The sequence below is a fragment of the Camelus ferus genome, chromosome 17 (assembly GCF_009834535.1).
Source record: "Camelus ferus isolate YT-003-E chromosome 17, BCGSAC_Cfer_1.0, whole genome shotgun sequence".
Lineage (NCBI taxonomy): Eukaryota > Metazoa > Chordata > Mammalia > Artiodactyla > Camelidae > Camelus > Camelus ferus.
Window position 1 is genome coordinate 10,432,375 of NC_045712.1, and position 21,840 is coordinate 10,454,214.

At 40.8% G+C, this 21,840-nt stretch overlaps 1 protein-coding gene across 2 annotated transcripts in view; it reads left to right on the top strand.

Moving 5' to 3' along the window:
- EOGT (EGF domain specific O-linked N-acetylglucosamine transferase) overlaps positions 1-21,428 on the top strand; it is a 31,847-nt gene extending 10,419 nt beyond the window's left edge. For both annotated transcript variants that reach the window (XM_032458111.1, XM_032458110.1), the window contains 10 exons: positions 2,535-2,641; positions 5,329-5,432; positions 9,553-9,645; positions 9,998-10,069; positions 10,218-10,304; positions 10,806-10,874; positions 14,154-14,215; positions 16,920-17,039; positions 18,647-18,749; positions 19,321-21,428. In XM_032458111.1, the coding sequence (XP_032314002.1) occupies positions 2,535-2,641; positions 5,329-5,432; positions 9,553-9,645; positions 9,998-10,069; positions 10,218-10,304; positions 10,806-10,874; positions 14,154-14,215; positions 16,920-17,039; positions 18,647-18,749; positions 19,321-19,467 (964 nt within the window). In that variant the 3' untranslated portion in view covers positions 19,468-21,428. The remainder of the gene's footprint in view (positions 1-2,534; positions 2,642-5,328; positions 5,433-9,552; positions 9,646-9,997; positions 10,070-10,217; positions 10,305-10,805; positions 10,875-14,153; positions 14,216-16,919; positions 17,040-18,646; positions 18,750-19,320) is intronic.
- Positions 21,429-21,840: the final 412 nt, after the last annotated feature.

The following is a 21,840-nucleotide window of genomic DNA, read 5'->3' on the forward strand; positions in this document are numbered from 1 at the left end:
TTAGATTCCACACATAATACAGTATTATGTCATACAGTATTTGTCTTTCTCTTTCTGACTTATTTTATTTAGCATAATGCCCTCCAAGTCCATCCATGTTGTTGCAGATGGGAAAATTTCATTCTTTTTTTATGGCTAAGTAGTATTCCATTGTGTATATTTAGGTAGCACATGATAAATACATACACACATATATCTTTACATTGCATCTTCTTTATCCATTCTTCTGTTGATGGATACTTCAGTTACTTCCATATGTTGGCAATCATAAATAATGCTGCTGTGAACATTGGGGTGCATGTATCTTTTTGAATTAGTGTTTTCATTGTTTTTCGGATATATACCCAAAAGTGAAATGGCTGAGTCATGTGCTAGTTCTAGTTTTTTGAGAAACCTCTGTACTGTTTTCCATGGTGGCTGCACCATTTACATGCCCACCAACGGTGTGTGAGGGTTCCCTTTTCTCTGCATCCTTGACAGCATTTGTTGCTTGTGTTCTTTTCTGACAGGTGTGAAGTGGTATCTCATTGTGGTTTTGATCTGCATTTTTCTGATGATTAGCATTGTTGAGCATCTTTTTGTGTGCCTGTTGATCATCTGCTTGTCTTTGGAAAAATGTCTTTTCAGGTCTTCTGCCCATTTTTTTAAATCAGGTTGTTTGTTTTTTTGATGTTGAGTTGTATGAACTGTTTATATATTTTGGATATTAACCTCTTATCATTCATATCATTTGCAAATATATTTTCCCAATCTGTGGATTGCCTTTTCGTTTTGTTGATGGTTTTCTTTGCTGTGCAATAGCTTTGAAGTTTAATTAGGTCCTATTTGTTAATTTTTGCTTTTATTTCCTTTGCTTTAGGAGACAGTTCCAAAAAAAGTTCTTACATTTATGTCCGAGTGTTCATTTCTGAGGTCAGACATTCATCCTAAGCGAGCCATTCAGAATGACAGTCTACATTACATTTGTGTGCCATCTTACAGTCTGTAATGCAAGATCTTTCTTGACTTAAACTTTTGCAGTAGGAATTGCTGTATTCTAGTGGACATTTTGATTCCTAGTACACTTCGATATCTGAGATCAAAAGTCAAATATTTGGTATTTGCTTCCTAATACTTTTTGACATCATGATAATTCCCTATGGTATGTTTGTATCAATTGTTTGTTGCTGTATAATAAATTACTCATGTAGCAGCTTGAAACAATAAGCATTTTTTAGCTCCTGAAGTTCCTGACAGCCATGATTTAGGGGCAGCTTAGTTGGGTGGTTCTGGCTCAGGGTCTCTCAGGAAATTGCAGTGAAGCTGTTGACAAGGCCTGTAGCCATCACTGGGCCCAGCTGGGTCTGGAGAATCCGCTTCCTAAGCTCATTCGTGTTTTTGTCATCTTCAGGTTTTCTGCTCTGGCTGTTGGCCAGTCGTATCATTTCTTTACCATATGGGCCTCTGCCTAGTGCTGCTGACAGCTTGGCAGCCGGCTTCCCCAAAAATGTGTGTCTAAGAGAGAGGGAGAGAAAGAAAGAGAGAGAGAGAGATGGAGAGAGGGAGAGAGGGAGAGAGAGAGAGTGCACGCATGTCCCGAGATGGAGGCTGCGGTCTCTGTATCCCCTAATCTAGGAAGTGACACCCTCACTTCTGCCGTATTCTGCTCATTGGCAGTGAATCACTAAGTCCAGCCCCCACTCCAGGGGAGGGAATTCATCTCCACCTCTTGAAGGGAGAAGTATTAAAGAGTTTGTGGACATATTTTTGAAACCACTACAATAAATAGTTCAGCATTATGCACATTTTAAAAGGATCTTTTGATATTTATCTTACCTTCAGATGTGTTCTCAGAGATGAACAGGTACAGGTGATCTTCACGTTGACTTGTGCTTGTCTTCTTTTGTATGGAAGAAATTTGCACCAGGTGGCTTCCTAAGTTGTTTTCTTCTTTTTAGGTTTTTTTTGGGGGGCAGGGAGATTAGGTTTCGTTCTTTATTTTTAGAGGAGGTACTGGGGATTGAACCCAGGACCTCCTGCATGCTAAGCATGCGCTCTACCATGTGAGCCTTACTCTCCACCCGAAGCTGTTTTCTGAGAAAAAGACTTTCCTTTCCTCTGGGAAGGATAGTCGTCTGCTGTCTTTCCAAGGCACTCAGTAATTCTTGGTTGCCATCTTTCTCAGAATCCAAGAAGATTCTCTGGGTGAGTGTCACTTCCGAGCTTCTTCAGACTGTAAGAAACCTTTCTGAGTCTTCCCACTTTACTGGTAGATTTTTTTTTTAGTCAACTCTATGTAAATTTCTTCTTTGTCAGGCAAGTTCCTGGTTGGTCTTGCACATGAGGCAAAAAATTTAAACCCATTTTTGTCTCTTGACTCAATATTAAAATCGAAATCAAGTTATAGAAGCGTTAGTAAGAAAAGTTCCACATGTCTTTATAAGAGACGTTTTCTGGAAGTAAGATCCCCTTAAGGAACAGATCCTAAGTTACAGTGTTGCAGTGGGAAGTTCAGGAGGATCGCTTTGAAAGCATCTCCAAATTCTTCATTCCAGGTTTGCTGAGCTACAGAGCTACACTCAGCTCAACTTCAGACCTGTAGAAGATGCTAACTGTGACATTGTTATTGAAAAGCCAACCTACTTCATGAAATTAGATGCAGGTGAGAAGTTAATTTGTCTGTTTTTTATTTATTGGTCAATGTGACTTTGTTCATTTTTTTGATAAGTGTCCTATAACTTTGGGAGCACAGTGTGACATTAAACAGTAGATTTGCCTTTTGCTTGCTTCTCTGAAGAAGTGAACTAATTTGCCCACTGTTTTATATTTTTGGCATTTTGGAAGAAATCGTCACATTTATATCAGATGTCTCAATCAAAATCAAAAGATGAGAGAAGAAAGCATTGGTGCACCTTTTGTAACTAAATTTGCCCTGTCTGGTTTCTCTAATCGCTTGATTTAGCTTGTGCTTCAGTAGAACTTTTTAAAAATTAAAAGCCACGTATATGTGTAAGTGGGGAAGGAGGGGCCATGACCTCTTCTGGCAGACTTTCTGATACCATCTCCGTGACTAAAGTTAACTTAAAATTCTTTGGGAAGTAAACCTTGCCATGTATTAAGTTAAAATTACTTTCCTGTTTCTGGTTATAACGTCTCACTCTGCACATGCAAGCGCAGTTTTCACTCTGTGAGCTCGTGGCCCTGGAGGGGAGAAACAAACCAATGACATTCTCTGCCTCACTATCAGAGGTGACGATTTCTGTGCCACACCATACCCAAGTTCATGAGAGGCCGAGCTCACGGTGAAATACGGAGAACCCTCTGTCACGAATATTTCAGAATTCCTCTAATTTATTGATTGTATTTTTAATGTGCTCTGCCTTCTGAAGTCATAATTCTTTCATTACAAAGTATGAGGTTCAGAAATCAGGCAAATTGAGGTTTGGGAATGAGAGCAGGTAAAATGCTGTGTTTAAGGTCCTGACTCATTTTTAAAGCATGCAGATTTAAAAGGGGCAAAGAAAACACTGATCTGCCTGAAAGAGGGCTGAACATGTGTGAACGGTTACATTTATGGAGTTACCTATGCAGTAAAGTATGTAGACGTGTGTCCTTCCTTCCCTGTATTTATAACTCTCCCTTTTCCTTCCCACTTCTGCTGTCATCCGTGTTGCTTTTCATATTAGCTCTTACCTTGAGAGAACGAGCATTCCACAGAACAGGACTCATTTGGGGCACATTTTTTGAGGCTGGAGCCTGTGTTTTCTCCCTCATTTATAAACCCTCCCAGCACCAAGGGCTATTTTGTGCATTCAGCATCCCTTAATAAATGTTATGGACTTGCTGGATGATTCATGAGAGAGCTAATGTGTGCTGTGTGCTGACCTGGGAAAGGGGCATGTGCTGTCATAGGACTTTGTTTTCTTGTTTATTTGAAGATTTTTCTGGGTAGAAAAAAAGTCACTCGAAAGATTCGTCTAAGATTGAAGTCTAAAATGAATGGCATATGTTTTTTCCTTTTTCTGGTCTTTATTGAGATATAATTCACATCTAGCCCTGTGTAAGTTGAAGGTGTACAGTGTAATGACCTGACCTCCATAAATGGAGTACTTTTTAACTTTTATTTTCTGGCATGCAGTATTACTCTTTGCTATGGGAATGAAGTCAGTATTTTATGATTTCTTCTTTTGAGAGTCACTGTTTTTCTTTTGATCAGCATTTTCCCTTCTTTTTTAAAGAAATATTTGCACGTTTGTTTTTTATTTTATTTAATTTTTTTCCCTTAACGGAGCCACAGAGGGCTGAGCACAGGACCTCGTGCATTCCAAGCTTACGCTCTACCACTAAGCCATATCCTCCACCGCAACATTTTCCCTTCTTTAAAGTGCATATTTTAAATGTCAGTTCTTGAGATTTTATCTCATTTAGATTTGCACATTTCCAGGTTGAATACTGGACCCAGGTTGAATACTGGACCCAGTATTCAACCTGGAAGAGAGAGAGGGATGGAAGGAGAGAGAAACAGAGGGACTGAGAAAATGTTCAGGTTCTCTTGAGTGCCAGGCTTAGGATCTTACAGAAAGTGGCACAGCACTCCCCTTTCCTCTGCCTCCAGGGTCCAGCTAGCCTTCATTAGGCTTCCACTTTGTGCCAGGCACTGGGCGGGGTACTTTTAAATGCATTACCGATACCTAAGTATATTGATTTCCTATTTAGCGCAGAAGCTAAAGCTTCAAGATTTACAGACTTACTTGAGAGCATTGCTTGTGATTCAACTTTTGACTCCAAAGTTCATTCATGAGACATTCAGCCTTTTAAAATGATAGTTGGTTAATATTTTCCCAAGAAACAATATTAAGTAGTGATTAAATAGGGGGAAAAAAAGAGACAAGAATGAAAAATACCAAGATGTGAACAGTTACCTCATTGCCAATACTTCTGTGATGAACAGGTGTCACTTAATTGATTTAAAAAATAAATGATCATAAAAATAGTAATTAGTCTTCATGGTTCTGTAGTTCTATCCCATATAGAGTTAAATAGGCTTCTGTAATTTTTTTCTGGGAACTTAATGATCATTTGTTTCTTAGTGTATATGGGAAAATTCATCCCTGATTTCCAAATAATCAATTTTAAAGTGAATTTTTGAACATAATCAATCTGTAAACTGAGGACTACTTGTATATTGACCATTTCATGTTTGGAAAAGCTCTTGTTTCCCACCCCTTATTTATTTCAGCTTAAAGTCTACTTTAATAATAAACTGTAAGTAGATGGGGTAAAATAAAAATTGCATAATCATTTGTTCTTTGGGGTTCATTAACATAGATTTCTTTTTTCCAATACTAGGTGTTAACATGTATCACCACTTCTGTGACTTCGTCAATCTGTATATTACTCAGCACGTTAATAACTCATTCAGCACAGATGTGTACGTCGTGATGTGGGACACCGTAAGTGAGAACGGGGCTCTCTGCTTTACGCTGTCTTTGTCTCGCTCAGTATATGTGTGACTCTGATCTCATGTGATGGAATTTTCTAAGATGCACACATTTAAATATACACATATACACACATGCATCCACGAGTGTGCAGGTGGGCGTGAGTGGGTCTGTGTGGGTGAATTTACACGTGCGTATACATGTGGGCAGTTGCATGTGTGTGTAAATACCTTTGAATTTTAGAATGAGAGCGTGTGGAAGATTTCTTTCCCTCTTTGGGCAGGTGGAGCTCAGAGTTCCTCTGAGACAGACATACAAGTCTTTCTTTGCTTGCCTTTCCCCTGCTTCTTCTCAGAGCTGACCCCTCCACCGGCCCTGGTAACCCAAGAGCTGCCCCCATACTCTCACCTGTGAAATGGAATCACTGTAGTACCTACTTCGGTGTCATTTTGAAGATGAACCATATTGTGTGCAAACAGTCACAGTGCCTGGCCCACAGCAGGTGTGCTCTGAATATTCACCGTGACAATGACAGTGGTAAGGAGAACACGTGGTGTAGAGTGTACACCAGAGAGTAACCTGGGAGGTGGGAACACCCACCACGAGGTCATCTCAGGTTCAGCCAGACATTCCAATGCACAGGATGTTCTCAGGCCCCCCTCTTGTCCTGAATCTGTTCGGAAGGATGTTGCAGGGTAACCCCTGCTTGCTGGCAGGGCGGCATTAGGCATCGTTTCCAGGGGAGTCGAGGCAGCCCACACAGCTCAGGTGCAAGGAGATGGGATCCACCTGGGGCATGTACAGGTCCCTCAGAGGCCAATATCTTCTTGAACAAATGTGTTGGCCAAGCCCCCAGGATCCCCTCAAGAGGCACAGCCACTTACACGAGTCATTGTTCTCTTTTCCAATCCAGATGGACACCCATCAGGTGTCCTTTAAAATCATAAGCATTGCTACCCAGAACATAAGTGAAACATGCCATCTTGTTTCCAGAGAGCCGAGCCAGACCGTTAACTGAAGGTCAGACTCTCGGGCAGAAGGGAAACTGGTTTTGCTGACGATTTTTTCTCATGGGAAGCTGGCAGCAGAGCTGTGTGGGGAGGCTTTCGTCATCACGGCTCCCTAGGCCTGCAGTTCGATTTGAAGTCTGACAAGACTTGGTTCTAACCTTCCTGGCATGTTACCCCTTGCTTCTGATTTCCTTCTTTGCACCTTCTTTGTACTTTCATTTCCCTCGTGTCGTCCAGTTTTGCTGCCCCCGCAGTTCCATTTCTTGAAAATGTTTCTGTGAGCACAGGGATCTGCAGTTCCTTTCTTTTCCTCTTTCTGCAGAAGATTATGGCTTCCAGGTCACATGCACTGGCTCTTGGTGGCCCTGAATGATTAACTCAAGGTTGTTGTGCCTTTTTTTTTTTTTTTTTTTTTTTTACATCCAGTGTTATCTCATTTAATGCTCACAGCCCTCTGTGGACTAGGGTTATTATTAGTTTATTTTACAGATGAGGAAGCTGAAGCTCTGTGCGGTTGGCAGTCCTTGCTTCTAAGATGGCCCAGTCAGCGAGGGGTGGAGTCCAGGGTTCCTGTCCAGGCAGTCTGCCCCGAGACCTGGGCCCTGAAACCCGCAGGGCCGTATCTCCTTCCTGTAGTTCCCTGCAGGACTCACTGACAGAAAGTTTACTAGAAGTTTCCTTGTATCTTGTTGCATGCTTTTCCGTGTCTTTATCTAGTGGACTGAGTTACACTGAGCCAGCTTCCGCCACCCTCCCCTTCTCTGTGCTGGCTGGGGTGGGGTGACTAGGATGCATGACCACCGTTAAGGCTCCCCAGTTACTCAGCTTACTGGGCACGTGACGTCCGTGCTCGCTGACCTCGATACGGACGGGCAGGATGGATTTAGCTGAACGTGTCGGCGGCCCTGCTCTTACACAGAGAACACAAGGGCACTTACTGCAGGCTTGCCTAGTTTCCTTGTGCTGAGAAGTAGTGTAGCTTTATTATTATTATTTGTAATTACATGAGCAAGACCTGGTTATAATGAGTTCAAACAACACAGAAGTGTGTCAAGTTAAAAAATAAAAGTCTCCTTCTTCGTCTTCTCCAATACCACTTCCCGCCAAGGTAACTGCAGTTAATGTGTGACAGTCCTTTGCAAGACTTTATTTTAATAAATGTAAATATATCCATATACAAAATTTATATAAGGATTTGTATAAGGATATATATATGTATATATATTAAGTATATAAAATTTGCATAAGGATACGTTTATACCCTTACAGAAAATATGTTCTCTCGTATTGCTAACTTAACATTATATCACGGACATCCTTCCAAGTCAGCTCAGTTAGGGTTCCAGTTTTTTTAGTGGTTGCGTGCTCTTCTGTTTGATGGATGTAATGGATGTTTGGTGGATGCCTTAGCACATGTGTTTATCTCTGTCCCCACCCCGATCACGCTTAGTTTGTTTCCAGTTCTTTGCTCCTTACTGAACTGCTGCCGTGAATGTCCCTTTCATGTACATATGTCTTCTACACAGAGGAGGTGGGGGCATTTCTGTAGAGCAGATCCTTACAAGTAGAATTTCTAAGTCAGAGGTCTGAGACATACACTAGGGAAATTCTATGTCATCTTAAGAATATCCAACTATTCTTCAACATATGTGAGACTAGACAAGCCCCTCCTTTCCCTGTGGCAGATAATTTGAATTTGAGGGACATGGAAAAGAAGCTTCTAGAGGTGCTTATTACTGACTAATGTATGATTTTTCTGAAAAGGGACCAGTCAGGGTTACTATGTTTTATTATTAAATTTTCCTTTCAAAGGTATCTTATTTTATCTGAAGTATTTTATCTCAGGAAACTGTCTAGAATCACTTCTTTTAATTGCCCTTTATTTATTATTGAGCCAGAACAGGGACATTTTGAATTTTTGATGATGTTGAGAAGGGCCGTTATTAGAACAGCCCTGGAGAAACATGGAAGGAAAGAATTTTTATTTTTTATCACCACTTCTAACAGTTCTCAATAACTTTGAAATAGCTCTAATATGTGCAACATAAAATTTTCAAAATATGACAAAAAGAATGCTGTGCAGATAAAAAGACATGAACATAATGTACAACCAACTGTAGACCTTGAATGTAACCCTATAATACATATTTCTTATTTCTTTGGGCTGAATTTTTCAATCTAAGTTTTACCATTTCAGAATAAATCAACTTCCTTCCTTTAGCTGATGGAGCACGTAATTAATTTCTACTCTTCAAAAATGAAATGCGTTTGGTAAATGTACCAGAGAGAACTAGTTCCCATCGAGAGGCAGCTGCTTTATAGAGGTTACAAGCATGGGGTCTGGAATCAGACAGACTGGATTTAATCCCAGTGCTGCAGATGCACCAGCTCTACAGTTTAGGCAAATTAAATTTGTGTCTCTGTTTCCTCATCTGTGAAATGGGGGTAACACTATTCCCTCGCTCATTAACTTTGTGGGGTGATTTAATGTGTTAATAATGTCAAGTTCTTGGAACAGTGCTTGGGCTGTAGGAAGTATGCAAGATTCTATTGTTAGTAGCAGTATTAGCATTATTGTTACTGTTATTATTAACGTTAATTGAGAATTACCACGTGTTACTCAGTCGTCAGTAGGAAGATCCTTTCCTAGAGTTACATTCGTTATATTTTTAACGTTAAAACTTTCAGGGCACTTTCTTGCTCTGAAATTTCTTCCCCAAAGCATATTCTGTCTCCCCTGACGGGTTTTGCTCCCTGAGTATCTTAGAATGTGTGCAGAAGGTGGAGAATATATGTGTTGTGTGTAGCTGTGAATTGGATAGAAAATTCACAGGAAGAAAAACTCCACAACTGCAATTTCAAAGACATGAGAATAAAAAGAGACATAACACTTTCAGCAGACTAAGATTATAATTGTGATGATTACTTCTGATTTCTATTACGTCAACTTAGGGACTTGCTCAGGCCCAAGACGAAAATCCATTTTTCTTCTGAGGGTTTTATTAGCTTGTTTTGGATCGTTATTTCTTAACACTAACAAGCTAATTCAGGTATTTTGTTGCATTTTTGAAAAGCCACATTTATCCTGTTAATTCCCTAATTTACTTTGTTTCCACTTTCAGAGCACCTACGGATACGGTGACCTGTTCTCCGACACGTGGAAAGCGTTTACTGATTATGATGTTATACATTTGAAAACTTACGATTCCAAAAGGGTACTGGAAACTTCACTGAAATGTCTGTAAATAACTGTCATTACAGATGCCTCAGTCATCAAATAAATGTTTAATCTGGGTTTCCGTGAGCTATTACCATTGATTTCTGACTTCTTCGTTTCTTTTCTTATAACTGGAATCATCATTCTTATTAACCATGTAGCTTTTAAAACTTTTTCCTGTAGCTTTTCCAAAAATATGAATGTCACTTGAGTGAAATAATTTGCTATTCAAAATAGTTTAATGCAAAATAGAGATTAGTTTAAAATTTTTTCCTGTAATTATAAGTGCTGTTTTGATGTGAAATGTGCAAGTTGTATTCTCTTACCTTTTAAAATCTCTTCATTCTTAGGTATGTTTTAAAGAAGCTATTTTTTCCTTACTCCCCCGGATGAGATATGGGCTGTTCTATAATACCCCTCTGGTGAGCATGTCATCTGTTGTTAACATTCATATTCATAGAATTTATATTTGATGGACTTTAAGATAACATTTATATATAACTTGAGAGCGTCTTAAATAGTAATACAGAAATTATTCATTATAATATGAAAAACTTTTTTTAATTTTAGATATCTGGCTGTCAAAACACGGGATTGTTTAGAGCATTTTCCCAGCATGTACTACACAGACTGAACATCACCCAAGAGGGACCCAAGGTAATGAATAGATTGTGGGTTCTGAGGTGGGCTTGACTTTTCACCCCTAGTAAACATCAGTACCAGCTTTGCAGAAAAGGGAGATAATCAGCAGACTGTTTTCTGGGTTAACGTTTTCTTACCGAGAGTGATCTGAAATCAGAGTTCAACAGACTAGGAAAGATAAACCAAGAGGTGGCGGAAGAATGTGTCTCCTTTCTTTCCTTTTTCCTTTCTCTGTATCTCCCCATCCTCCTCCAGACCCCGACCTAGCCCCACACAGCCTCTGCCCCAAATCTACCCACCCAACCAGACGGGAGTAGCGTAATGAACAGGTTTTGCCTTCTGTGCGTGAAGTGGGGACATTTTCATTCCCTGGGAGACCTGTGAAGGAATCAGGCTGAAAAAATGAGTCCCATAAAGATGAAACTTACTGAGTTTCATTTCTTTGTGAAAAATCACATTTTAGGTTCAGATGTTCATTTGTCCAAGCCTTTACAGTATTATTTTGCCTTTTCACAGGATGGAAAAGTTCGAGTCACTATTCTTGCACGGAGCACAGAATACCGGAAAATACTAAACCAAAATGAGGTTAGTTTTTGGTATGCATTTTTAATATCATATATTGAATTTAACTTTCTGTGCCTGATGTGATTTCTTTTTTCCGCTTTGACTTCATATTATTTGCTTTTAGAAAAGTTTAGTAGCTCTGCCCAGTTCATTTGTTGGATTTCTCCTGGAAATCATCAAACCATCCATTGCCAAAGGAGCTTTACCTTCCTGTAAATGTTCATGCGCACCAACTCAGAGTGGAAACAGAGACAAAAATTGTCTCTGAGTCCTGCCTTTGCTGCCATGGATGGCCAGACATTCTGTCTCTGGACAAACTAGCCGCAGAAAAAAGTGGGAGAGTATCTTTTGGAGATGGTTGATGGAGCTTGGCCATCCTGTGGTATCCAGCAGCAGATTCAGTTGGAAAAGTGTCCCTCCTTTACATATGTGTCTTAGAAGCTGTTCCCTTCTTAGGCTCTCTTGACTCATTTCAACAGTGTCAATTCATAAATTGTACTTAATCTCAATAAGATCACCATGGAAGGCCTCTCCAGCAGCATGACTGGAAGATGTCCTTGCAATAGTAAGATGTATTCTAATGTGGATGGATGGCTTCTGGAAGCCGGGAAAGGCCACAATTCTCCCCTAGAGACTCCAGGAATAGAGCCCTGCCTACGTCTTGATTTCATCCCAGTGAGACTTCTCTCTCACTGTATCTGACTTCTATCCTACAGAACCGTAAGGGGATAAATTGTGTTGTTTTTAGGTGCTAAGTTTGTCCTAATTTGTCCTAAAAGCAAATAGAAAACAAATACACAGGGAGAGACATGACCTGACTTAGTTATTTTTAAATCACTGTGACTGCAAGAGGAGGAGCAGGCAGATTGATTAAGAGCGTGTGGCCCCGGTAGGAATTTAGATGAAGGCGATGATGGTAGGGATGACAGAACAAATGGTTTCAAGGTATAACGTGGAGCCTGGGGCACTTACTGCGGGATGTACAGTCAGGGCATCAGGGAAGGCCAGGAGGGGTGCTGAGAATAAAGTGTGGACTCCCAGGCAATTGGCTAGAGCAGTTCAGTGGCATTGAGATGGGGAAACTTACAGTAAGAGGGAGGTGAGGGACAGGGTTTGAGGGGTAGAATGTTAATCTGGGCACCTAACAGGGTGATCAGAATTGTGTGATTAGCATCTCTTCTGGAGACACATGGATTAGGGAGGGCATGAACATGCGGTGTTGTGAGGCATTGATTGATTGTAAGCTATGTGGGTGGAAGAAATGAGCAGTGTGTGCATGTGTGTTTTAAAGACCAGGAAATAAAAATGTATCAAGTGGTGCAATGTTGGGGTAGACGGATGGGAGGCCTCATAACCAGGCAGATCAGTAGTCCCTGTTGGCAGAGGTAACATGTGTTGAGTACACTTATGTGCCAGGTATATTGCTGTGTGCTCCCCATACATGTCCTCCAGCTCCCCCAGCAAACCTGTAACTGAGGTATTTCATTCTCTGTTCTAGACAAGGACACTGAGGCTCAGAGGTTAAAACACATGGCCAAGGCCGCCCAGCCAGTGTGCAGAGTAATGGCGGGTCAGCGCAGGGAGTCAGGGTCTGAGCCTGCTTCTTCGGCAGAGCGCTTCCCTGCTCTAACACAGCCAGACCTTAGAGGAGGCTGAGCCACCTTGGTTTTGGATCCACTGGGAAGGGGCAGGCGAAGGGACAGCATCAGCTGCTGGAAAGAGATCCAATAGAAAGGTGGCACCAGGGGGTGCTGCACTGCAGCCATCGGCCTTTTCAGATCTGGTCCCACAGATTGCCCAGATGCTCTTAGCCAAAGGTGGAGTTTGGGAATTCTGGCTCCAACTCTGAGCCAAAGAGTGCCCAGCTGGCTGCTTTTCTCCCAGGATTGGCATCACTTGGAAGGGCAGCTACCACACAGAGAAGAAATCACCTTTTCCCTTCCCTTGACTTGTGCATAGATAACAAAACCCAGATGCCCTCATTAAACGATGATGTATGCAGTCCTGCCCAACCTCAGGGTTGGAATAATCGTGCCAGAACGGACATGGCCAGCTCTCTGGTATGACTAGAAATTGTGAAAAAAAAGTACACTTCCCACAGGACCCTCAGAGACACATGATTCCTCTTCTATGGGCCCATCTGATTACAAGAGCGGCTCTCGTGCCATCTGATTAATTCTCCCCTGGAAAATGGGATTCTCATCATCTGTCCTCACTCCTCAGCTCCTTGATATAAGCAGTGTCTCTGTAGGAGTCCAGGGACCGTCTAGTGAGAGAAACTTTCATTTTATGAGTGTGTGTGTTTGCGCGTGTGCGTGTGTAACAAGGAGGAGGTTGGATTTTGGCCACTGCATGTTTCTTTTTATAAGCAGGAGAGTGGAGTGCACTGGCTAAGAACACACGTTCTGGGATCAGATGACCTAGATTTAATTTTGGCTCTGCCATTTGCTAGGCAGGAGATCCTGGGAACGTTATGGAACTTGTCTGAGCGTTCATTATATCATCTGTAAAATGCGGATAATAATGGTACTTCTGTGGTATGATTTTTAAGAGTATTAAGTGACGTACACCTGAAGCAGTTAGAAATGCCAGCACAATTTAAATGCACAGTCAGTGATGCCTCCCTTACCATAGCTTGTCCAGCGTATGCCACGAGTGCCACATAGCAATGGAATCTACGTGTAAAAATTTTTGAGGAACAGTGATCCCCAGTGTTGGCTTAAGATGACTTAATCGCGAGGGGCATAGAGAGCCATGGCGATGTTTTTGGTGATTGATTCATCGTGCTTAGTTGCTTTCTGTTTGCTAAAAGAATGATTTTTCTCTGTGTAGAAATGTTGAAAATAGCTTTCTGCCAAGAACTTAGTATTTTCAGTGGATGAGCTTCCAAAGCACTCAGGTTTGTCTGAAATGACATAATGGATAGGAAGAAAATTCTGGAACAAAGTAGGTGCCCAATGAGTATCTGATGAAATCTGAGGGACTATGCGGCACGTGGTGGTTACAGGAGCCGACAGTCGGTGTGCCTCTGTGCTGAGCGCTTTGCTCCGTGACTTTTCTCCTTTCAGCCTCGTAACCACCCAGTGCAATTTCAGGGGGGGGTAAAGTGTCTGCCCTAAAATGCAGGGGGTGGAGCCTGCAGTTGAAATCAGTTAAGGGTTAAAACAATAGACTTAAATGATACTTAAGGCTTGAAAAGCATTTTATGTGAAAAATAAGAAATTTGAGTACTCAAAGGTAAGTAAAACAGAAGAGAAGGATGGCAAAGAAATTCTAAATGTTTCTGGTTTTTTTCCCCAGCTTGTTAACGCACTGAAAACAGTATCTACATTTGAGGTCCAGATTGTCGATTACAAGTATAAGTAAGTAAGAACCCATCCTTGGGCAGACAGTGTCCTCTTCTGCTTGGATGAGTTACTAGGAGTTAGGAAGGACTGTTCGAGTAGGAGCTGTTGGCATTTGTAGGCTTGGAAGGGACAGGCAGGCACCATCAGTGAACGAAGAGAAATGGGCAGGTGAGGACCCCAGGCGCAGGGGGCAGGGGCGCTCCAGCTTGTGACACCATCCCATTTTTTGAGAAGTCATGAATCTTGATTTTCACTTGAACTTTCTGAATTAAAAATTTTTTACTGAAATATAGTTAATTTACAATGTTGTGTTAGTTTTGTGTGTACAGTAAAGTGATTCAGTGGGAAATGTGTATATATATACATATTCTTTTTCAGATTCTTTTCCATTATAGGTTATTATGAGATATTGAGTAGAGTTCCCTGTGGGGCCTTGTTGATTATCTATTTTATATATAGTAATGTGTTTCTGTTAATCCCAGGCTCCTAATTTATCCCTCACCTCCTTTTCCTCTTTGATAACCATAAGTTTGTTTTCTGTGTCTGTGAGTCGATTTCTGTTTTGTAAATAAGTTCGTTGTATTATTTTTTAAGATTGCACATATAAGTGATGTCATGTGATATTTGTCCTTCTCTGTCAAAATTTCTGAATTTTTAAAAGTCAGCAACTAATTCCGAATTTAAAAAAAATGTAGGCCTCATTTGCCCTGCTAGTTTCCAGGTTTAAACTTCTGACCTAAGATTATTTATACGAGAATAATTTGAGGTTCGTAGAATAATATGAGGTTTCAAAAAATCTTACCAAATATTTGCGTCTCTTTTAAAATTCTGACACAAAAAGAAAGCATAGAAAGACAGAATCTGCCTGTTGGTTACTGTCCGGGTAACCCCTGTTGACACCAAACAGTGATGCTGTAAAGGGACTTTTTCCTGGTTGAAAAAGTCAAGCGCTGTAGAAAAGCGCAAAAGGAAAATTAAAACTTTTCCCTCTCTCCTTCGCCTACCCACAAGCATAGTCTTGTTTTCCAAATTTAACACGAGGAACAATTTTTTTCTGTGTTGAAAAGAAAGGTCTACATGTACCTGCATAAGGGTGCCTAATACAGCTGGGTTCCAGCCTGTTGGTCAGCACTGGAGTTCTGCTCTTCATTCATCGTGCATTTGTTCATTCGTGTGACCAAGCATACCTGGTACCCACCCTGAGCCTGTCCCCAGGCTTCGCGGCACAAGTGCAGTTTTGGATGCCGCACGGCTCCTGTCCTGAGAACTTCAGACCCTGAATGCAAATAAATGACAGTTACAAGAACAACTCCTGTTATGGTGACTCACTGTCATGCTCTACTTGCTTTGTCTCATCTCCCTCTTCTGAGAGTCTTGTGAGGTAGCCGAAGCCATTCCTGTTTGACAGGTCACACTGCGCCGTGGTGACCACCCTCAGTGGAGGCAAGAAGAGGGCCGGGCATCAGGCTCAGAGAACCCAGGAGGGCACCTGAGGCTCTGTCATGGACTGGCTTTTAAGGATCCATAGGGATTTCCCACATGAAGGGAGAATGACAGTAAAGTTTAGGACCTTGCCAGTCTAGGGGGCACAGTAGTGACATAACAGCACGGAGGTTTGTGAGTCCTGATCTTCAGGCATTTCCCATGGATGGTACCTGCAGGGGTGTGGTCACCTGGACGAACGCTCATCCGCCCCTCACTGGGTTAAAATTCCTGGAGAAACTGTTGGCATTCCTGGAGAAACTAGGGGAGAAACTCATGCGACACCCACGTGGTGCCTTTGTCTTCCTTTCTCTGTGTGGGGTGTGGGGTTTCTGTCCTGCTGTGAGAGGAAGCTGTTTAAAGAGAAGATGCTGACTAAGAGGGAATTTGTTTTCCCTTCTTAAATGCAAACTGCTCTTGGTCATTTATTTTCTTTTCACTTTGGGTGAGCGAGACTGGGAGATTAATTCCATTATGTTTGTTCAGAATGTTATCCTCACTCCAGTCTGTCTTCTAAGCCTCACTTGTCAGTGAACTTTTTTGGCACTGATTTTTGGTCCAGAGTTTGCACATCTTTTAATGTTGAATTCAGAGACCACTTTACAGTCCCAATGTGCATAAAATTGTGGATTCATCCGTTGCAGAGGCAGGAAAATGCCCTCCTGGCATCCGAGATAATTTTAGGGGTACCCAGATGGCAGTTGAATAACTCAAATCATGCGGGGAAGAGTTTATTTTATTTAAAAAAAAAATCTTGTATGATCTTAAAGGAAAGAGTTTTCAATTTGGTGCTAATATCCCATAACATCTCTTTAAAGCTTGCTTAATTTCACTTTTTCATCAAGAGAGAGCGAGCCTCAGGCTCAGAGCTTTGCCTCACACTGTTACATACCTAGATTGGAATCATGCTTTTCAGTGTGATTATGTCTATTTTTATACTTTTGTTTACATCGTATGTCACTGTTTTCCACTGAAGACAGGTATAAAATTTTCCTTTTAAAATAAGAACATGTAAGTTAAAAAAAGGTGAGCTTAACTTAGAAAAAATGTTATTAAGTAGTAACGTTGTTAATTACTGGAGTAGGCTTGAAATTGGAAGGAAAAAAAAACCCATGGTGGAATGTGATTTAAGTTGGCAAAGACACTTGTATAAACTTTGTTACCTTGAGTCATGAGCTTCCTCAACTTAATACTTACACTCTCCTCTCCTTCTTTCTTTTGTTCTTTATATTCACAGGGAGCTTGGGTTTTTAGACCAGCTAAGGATCACGCATAACACAGACATATTTATTGGAATGCATGGGGCTGGTCTTACCCATTTACTTTTCCTTCCAGACTGGGCTGCTGTGTTCGAACTGTAAGTGTTTGGGGACAGTTTTACTTTGAAGCAGCGGATGATGCTTTTGATGCACACTGAGGCTTTCATTCAGAGCGTCCAAAGGCGTAATAGTTAATCATGACAAAGAAGTCACATCATATAGGCATCTAGAAAGAAAAAAGGACCTAAAACTAAAAATGTGAAGTTTGCAGCCTGCTACCGCACGGGCAAGCAAATATCCCCTTCCTCCCCGATCTCAGCACGATGCGGGAGGTGCGAATCTGTGGTTTCCTTCCTCTGAGTGCATTCCTATGTGCCTCTCATGCTGCAAGCGTCTCTCTGCAGTCAGTGTAATTATTGTGTTAAAAGGGACCCTGTGTGTTGTACACCCATGTTCATGGCAGTATTATTCGTAGTAGCCAAGAGGTGGAAGCAATCCACTTGTCCATTGACTGTTGAATGGACAGATGTGTGTGTGTCCAAAACATCCAATGGAATATTATTCAGTGTTAAAAAAGAAAGAAGTCCTGTCACGTGCTGTGACAGGGATGAATCTGGAGGACATTATGTTAAGTGAAATAAACTCCTCTCGAAAGCATGAATTCTGTGATTTCACTTCCGTGAGGCCCCTGGAGTCATCAGATTCATAGATAGAAGTTGAATGGCGTTGCCAGGAACTGCAGGGAGGAGACACTAGGGACTTAGTGTGTAGCAGCGTTAGAGTTTCTGTTTTGCAAGCGGAACGAGTTCTGGTTACACAACCATGAGAATGTACTTACTGCTGATCTGTACATGTAAAAATGGTTCAGATGGTAAATTTTATGTCCTGTGTTTTCTGCTACAATTTAAAAAAAGGAGAGTTTGAGTACCTCTACATCTCATGAAGAACACAGCTCCAAACTGTAAACTGACCACTTTGCCTAGCGCTCACCGCCACATACACAGGGAAACTGAGGCCTCAAGGTGAAAGTAATTTTTCCAGAGTGTTCCTTTACCTCATTGGTTGATTATGGAGACATGGCCTTCTCTCCCTTAATAATTCTACTCTGCATACTAATAGCAGTTACTGTTACCCGATCCCCTTCCCTTGCATCTAAATATCTTGATTTTATGGTTGCACTTTAAAAATGACCCTGACTTGGCATTTAAATGGGAAATTTAGAAAAAAGTTCTCATGAACTTCCAACACCCTGAAGATACGTTTAAAAAAATATGTATGTTGGAGAAATAGCCAGATTGTTGTGGATTCTATTTCAGTTTTTCATTTCTCCCAGGGAAGGAAGGAGGGAAGGAAAGAAATGTAACTGAGAAATCTCAGGCCTTGGAGTTCAGCGGACCTGGGATCAGTCCCTGCTTTGGATGCTGGGTTACCTACCCCAAGGCCACATTCACATGTACAGACACGGGGGGTGTTAAGGGATAATGTCCAGTTCTAGGCCTAGTAAGGGAGTTCCCTCCATTCCTTGATCTATTCTGCTTTTTGAAAGCTAAGGTAATCTAGTTATGGGAATATTTTAAACATAGTCTCTCGGTTTTGTTTACTGTTTATAAAACCTTTTGCAAGAACAAATTTGGGACATGCATTTTTCCCCCCAAAGAGTGGTTGATTGGCCAAAAATCCCAGGCAAAAGTCCTTGTGTCTCTAGGTACAATTGTGAAGATGAGCGCTGTTACTTGGACCTGGCCAGGCTGCGAGGCGTCCATTATATCACTTGGCGAAGGCAGAATAAAGTCTTTCCTCAAGATAAGGTAAAGTTCAATGACCAAACTCACCTTGTGTTGCATTTAAATTGGTTTGAAGTGTCTAATATGACAAACTAACACTGAACTTCAATCCAAAGGTAAACTGTTCTCATCTGGAATCATGACTTGTATTTTATGTTTGCAAACTGGGGGAAAGGGGAAATTAATTACTGTCTTCATGTTGAGAAGACAACTTTTTGAAATTTGGGCCTAGAGAGAACTAGTAAGTTACTTAGAGGAGGGATCGGTTAACTATAGACCTGTGGGCCAAATGTGGCCCACCACTTGTTTTTATAAATAAAGTTTTATTGGGACACAGTCCTACTCCTCTGTTGGCGTGTTGTTGATAGCTGCTTGTGCACTTCAGCGGCAGGTTTAGATAGTTTTGGTGAAGACTATGTGGTCCCCAGAGCTGAAAATACATATTATCTGGCCCTTGACTGAAAAAATTTGTCAAACTCGGGTATAGAGCATAAATTAAAATAGTTGCTTTGGCCAAAGTAAAATAATTTTCTTCTGGTTTAGAAAACCATGTGCTCAGTGGCTTACAAACTTGTCTTTTGCTCTGTTTCTGCAGGGCCACCACCCAACTCTGGGGGAGCATCCAAAGTTTACCAACTACTCTTTCGATGTAGAAGAATTTATGGACCTTGTCCTGCAGGCTGCAGACCATGTCCTACAGCACCCAAAGTGGCCGTTTAAGAAAAGACGTGATGAGCTGTAAATGTGTTGAAGCTTTTTGAAAAAAGGGAGTGTTTGCACAGTCCCCCATCCAGACTCACCTCACAGTTAAGTCAGTAAAGCAGCCTGTTATTTCCTAATCCCTAATTACCCTTTTTTAAATACCAAAACATGCCTTCAGGATATTATTTACGTGTTTTATAGTCTTTAACTGTTTCATGTGATTTTTGTGTTATTGCTGTTTATCAAGATACTGTTTTTGCACTGAGAACTTTCTATAGTTCAGAAATTGGGCTTGAGCTCGCATGTGTAGTTGAGCCTTCTTCTTAGGGATACCAAAGTTTGCAACCATCTTAGCTTTAGAATTTGTAAATGTTTTTATTGAATACCATGGGATGGTAATTCTAGGGGCTTCCAACGTATTTGGGTAAATTCACGACAACTTACTTATTTGCTACGATTTGTTCATAGCGCTGTTTGTGGTAAAAAAGGAAAACATGCCAACACACATGATTGTGGTTCTCAGTACCAAGCTCTAGGGATCAGTGTTCTATACAGGTCTGTTTTCCTCTGTCAGAGTCCAAACTAACTCCCACTGAATTCTCTGCTGTATCTTTTTAGTGAGTACTAGGTGATGTGCATCAGGGACCTGAATACAGTGTGTGTCACGTTAATTCACATTCACATGTTTCATATGCAGATCATGTTTTCCCCAAATGTAACAACCACATATGGTAAAAAACAAATGAGAACGTTCTGTAGGACTGTTTTTATACCTTCTAGCTGCTTTCCGCTGGTTCCTTCTCAGTCATGGAGAGGATTCTTATATCAAACGGTGGTTTCATTGCGCACGTATTTGTAACTGCAGATTCCAGTGTGTCTGCATCGACATGTTTTAGCGTGGAACTATTCCAGTCTTTGATTTTTGCAAACTTCAGATTAACCACAAGAAGGAAATTTTTTCCCTATTAAAAAAAAAGTAAAGACCAAAAAAAAAAAAAAAGGGAGTAGAGACATGTGAATTATCCAATTCAGAATGAATGAGAAGCCATAGGAGAGTGCGTTAATTAAAAAGTGTATCTGAAATGCAGTCCCACTCTTTGAATGGGATTCGTTTCTCCCTGTTTATGGACTTCTCAGTTTAGTGTTGAGAAACAATGGCTTGGTTTTACTGCAGAATGTGAAGTTTACATTTTCTTAACACTTGAGTAGTCTAATACAGAGACTAATGACTTATATTTTTTTTAAGTAGAGGGTTTAACAAAGCACAGCAGAGCTAAGATTTTTTTAAAAAATGTTTTAGAATTGTGGGGAAAAAAAATGCAACAGAGAAGTGACCCGAGAAACATAAAATATTTATTATCTGGACCTTTACAGATAGCTGACTCCTGCTTTAAAGGATTATAGACAGTCTTCTAGAGTTCAGGAATATTTATTAAATATCTGTAAAGGGGATAGTGAATCACTGTAGAAATAGCTTTGATCTGCGATCTTAAAATTGTTTAGAAAGACTTAGAACGTATGAATTTTGAAGGGGGCAGTGTTACTGCTGTTCTCTGTCCAGAGTACGGAGTCACCTCTGAGAAGATAGTTCCTGTGAAAGGAATTGTCTAGCCCATGTTGCCCTTTCAGTCAGAGAGACGTAAACATCTGAAAAAGGAAGTTTCAATGTTTATCTTCTTACCTCATTTTAAGAAGCATGTGGCAGTGTGATTCTAGAGATGATCGAGAATTTCAGACATTGAGAACAATTTCCTCATAAAATATATTTGCATATTTCGCATTTAAAGAGAGAATACGTTTTGTAGCAACAAGAGAATATGGTAGACACTTAATGGAATTTGTTTTTATCAGATTTTTTTATGGGAACAAAAGGTATTCAAATTATTATAAATTTAAAATGTAAAGATTGCTCTTTTTATTCAGTCTTTGAAAGAGATACATTTCACTGTACATTTTTGGGTGTGGCTTTGGAATAAATCTTTTTATATCTTCTTATTTGAATACCGGACTGTTTTCGGGATTTTCTATGTCTGAATGTCATATGCTTACTTTTTCAGGGGCAGTCTGGTAGCTCTCAGTGATAAAAATTGAGTGGCTCACTGTTGAATACAGTTATTTAGCGGTTTGTTATAGGGTGCTTTCAGAAATGTGATGTTGCTTAATCCATACAAAAGCGACATTAAAGTTCCCATTTTTTAATGTGAAGAAAGTCAGATGCTATCTAAGGGACTTCCTTAAAGATTACAGGGCTTCCAGTACCACATCCATAGCCCTCCATTTATTCACACACTCACTGAGTCAACACTGATTGAAGGGTTACTGTGTACAATTATACTCCAGATTCTGGGCACACAGCAGTGGAAAGAGCAGAAGAAAGTCCTTGCCCTCTTGGACCCTGCGTTCTGAAGGTAGA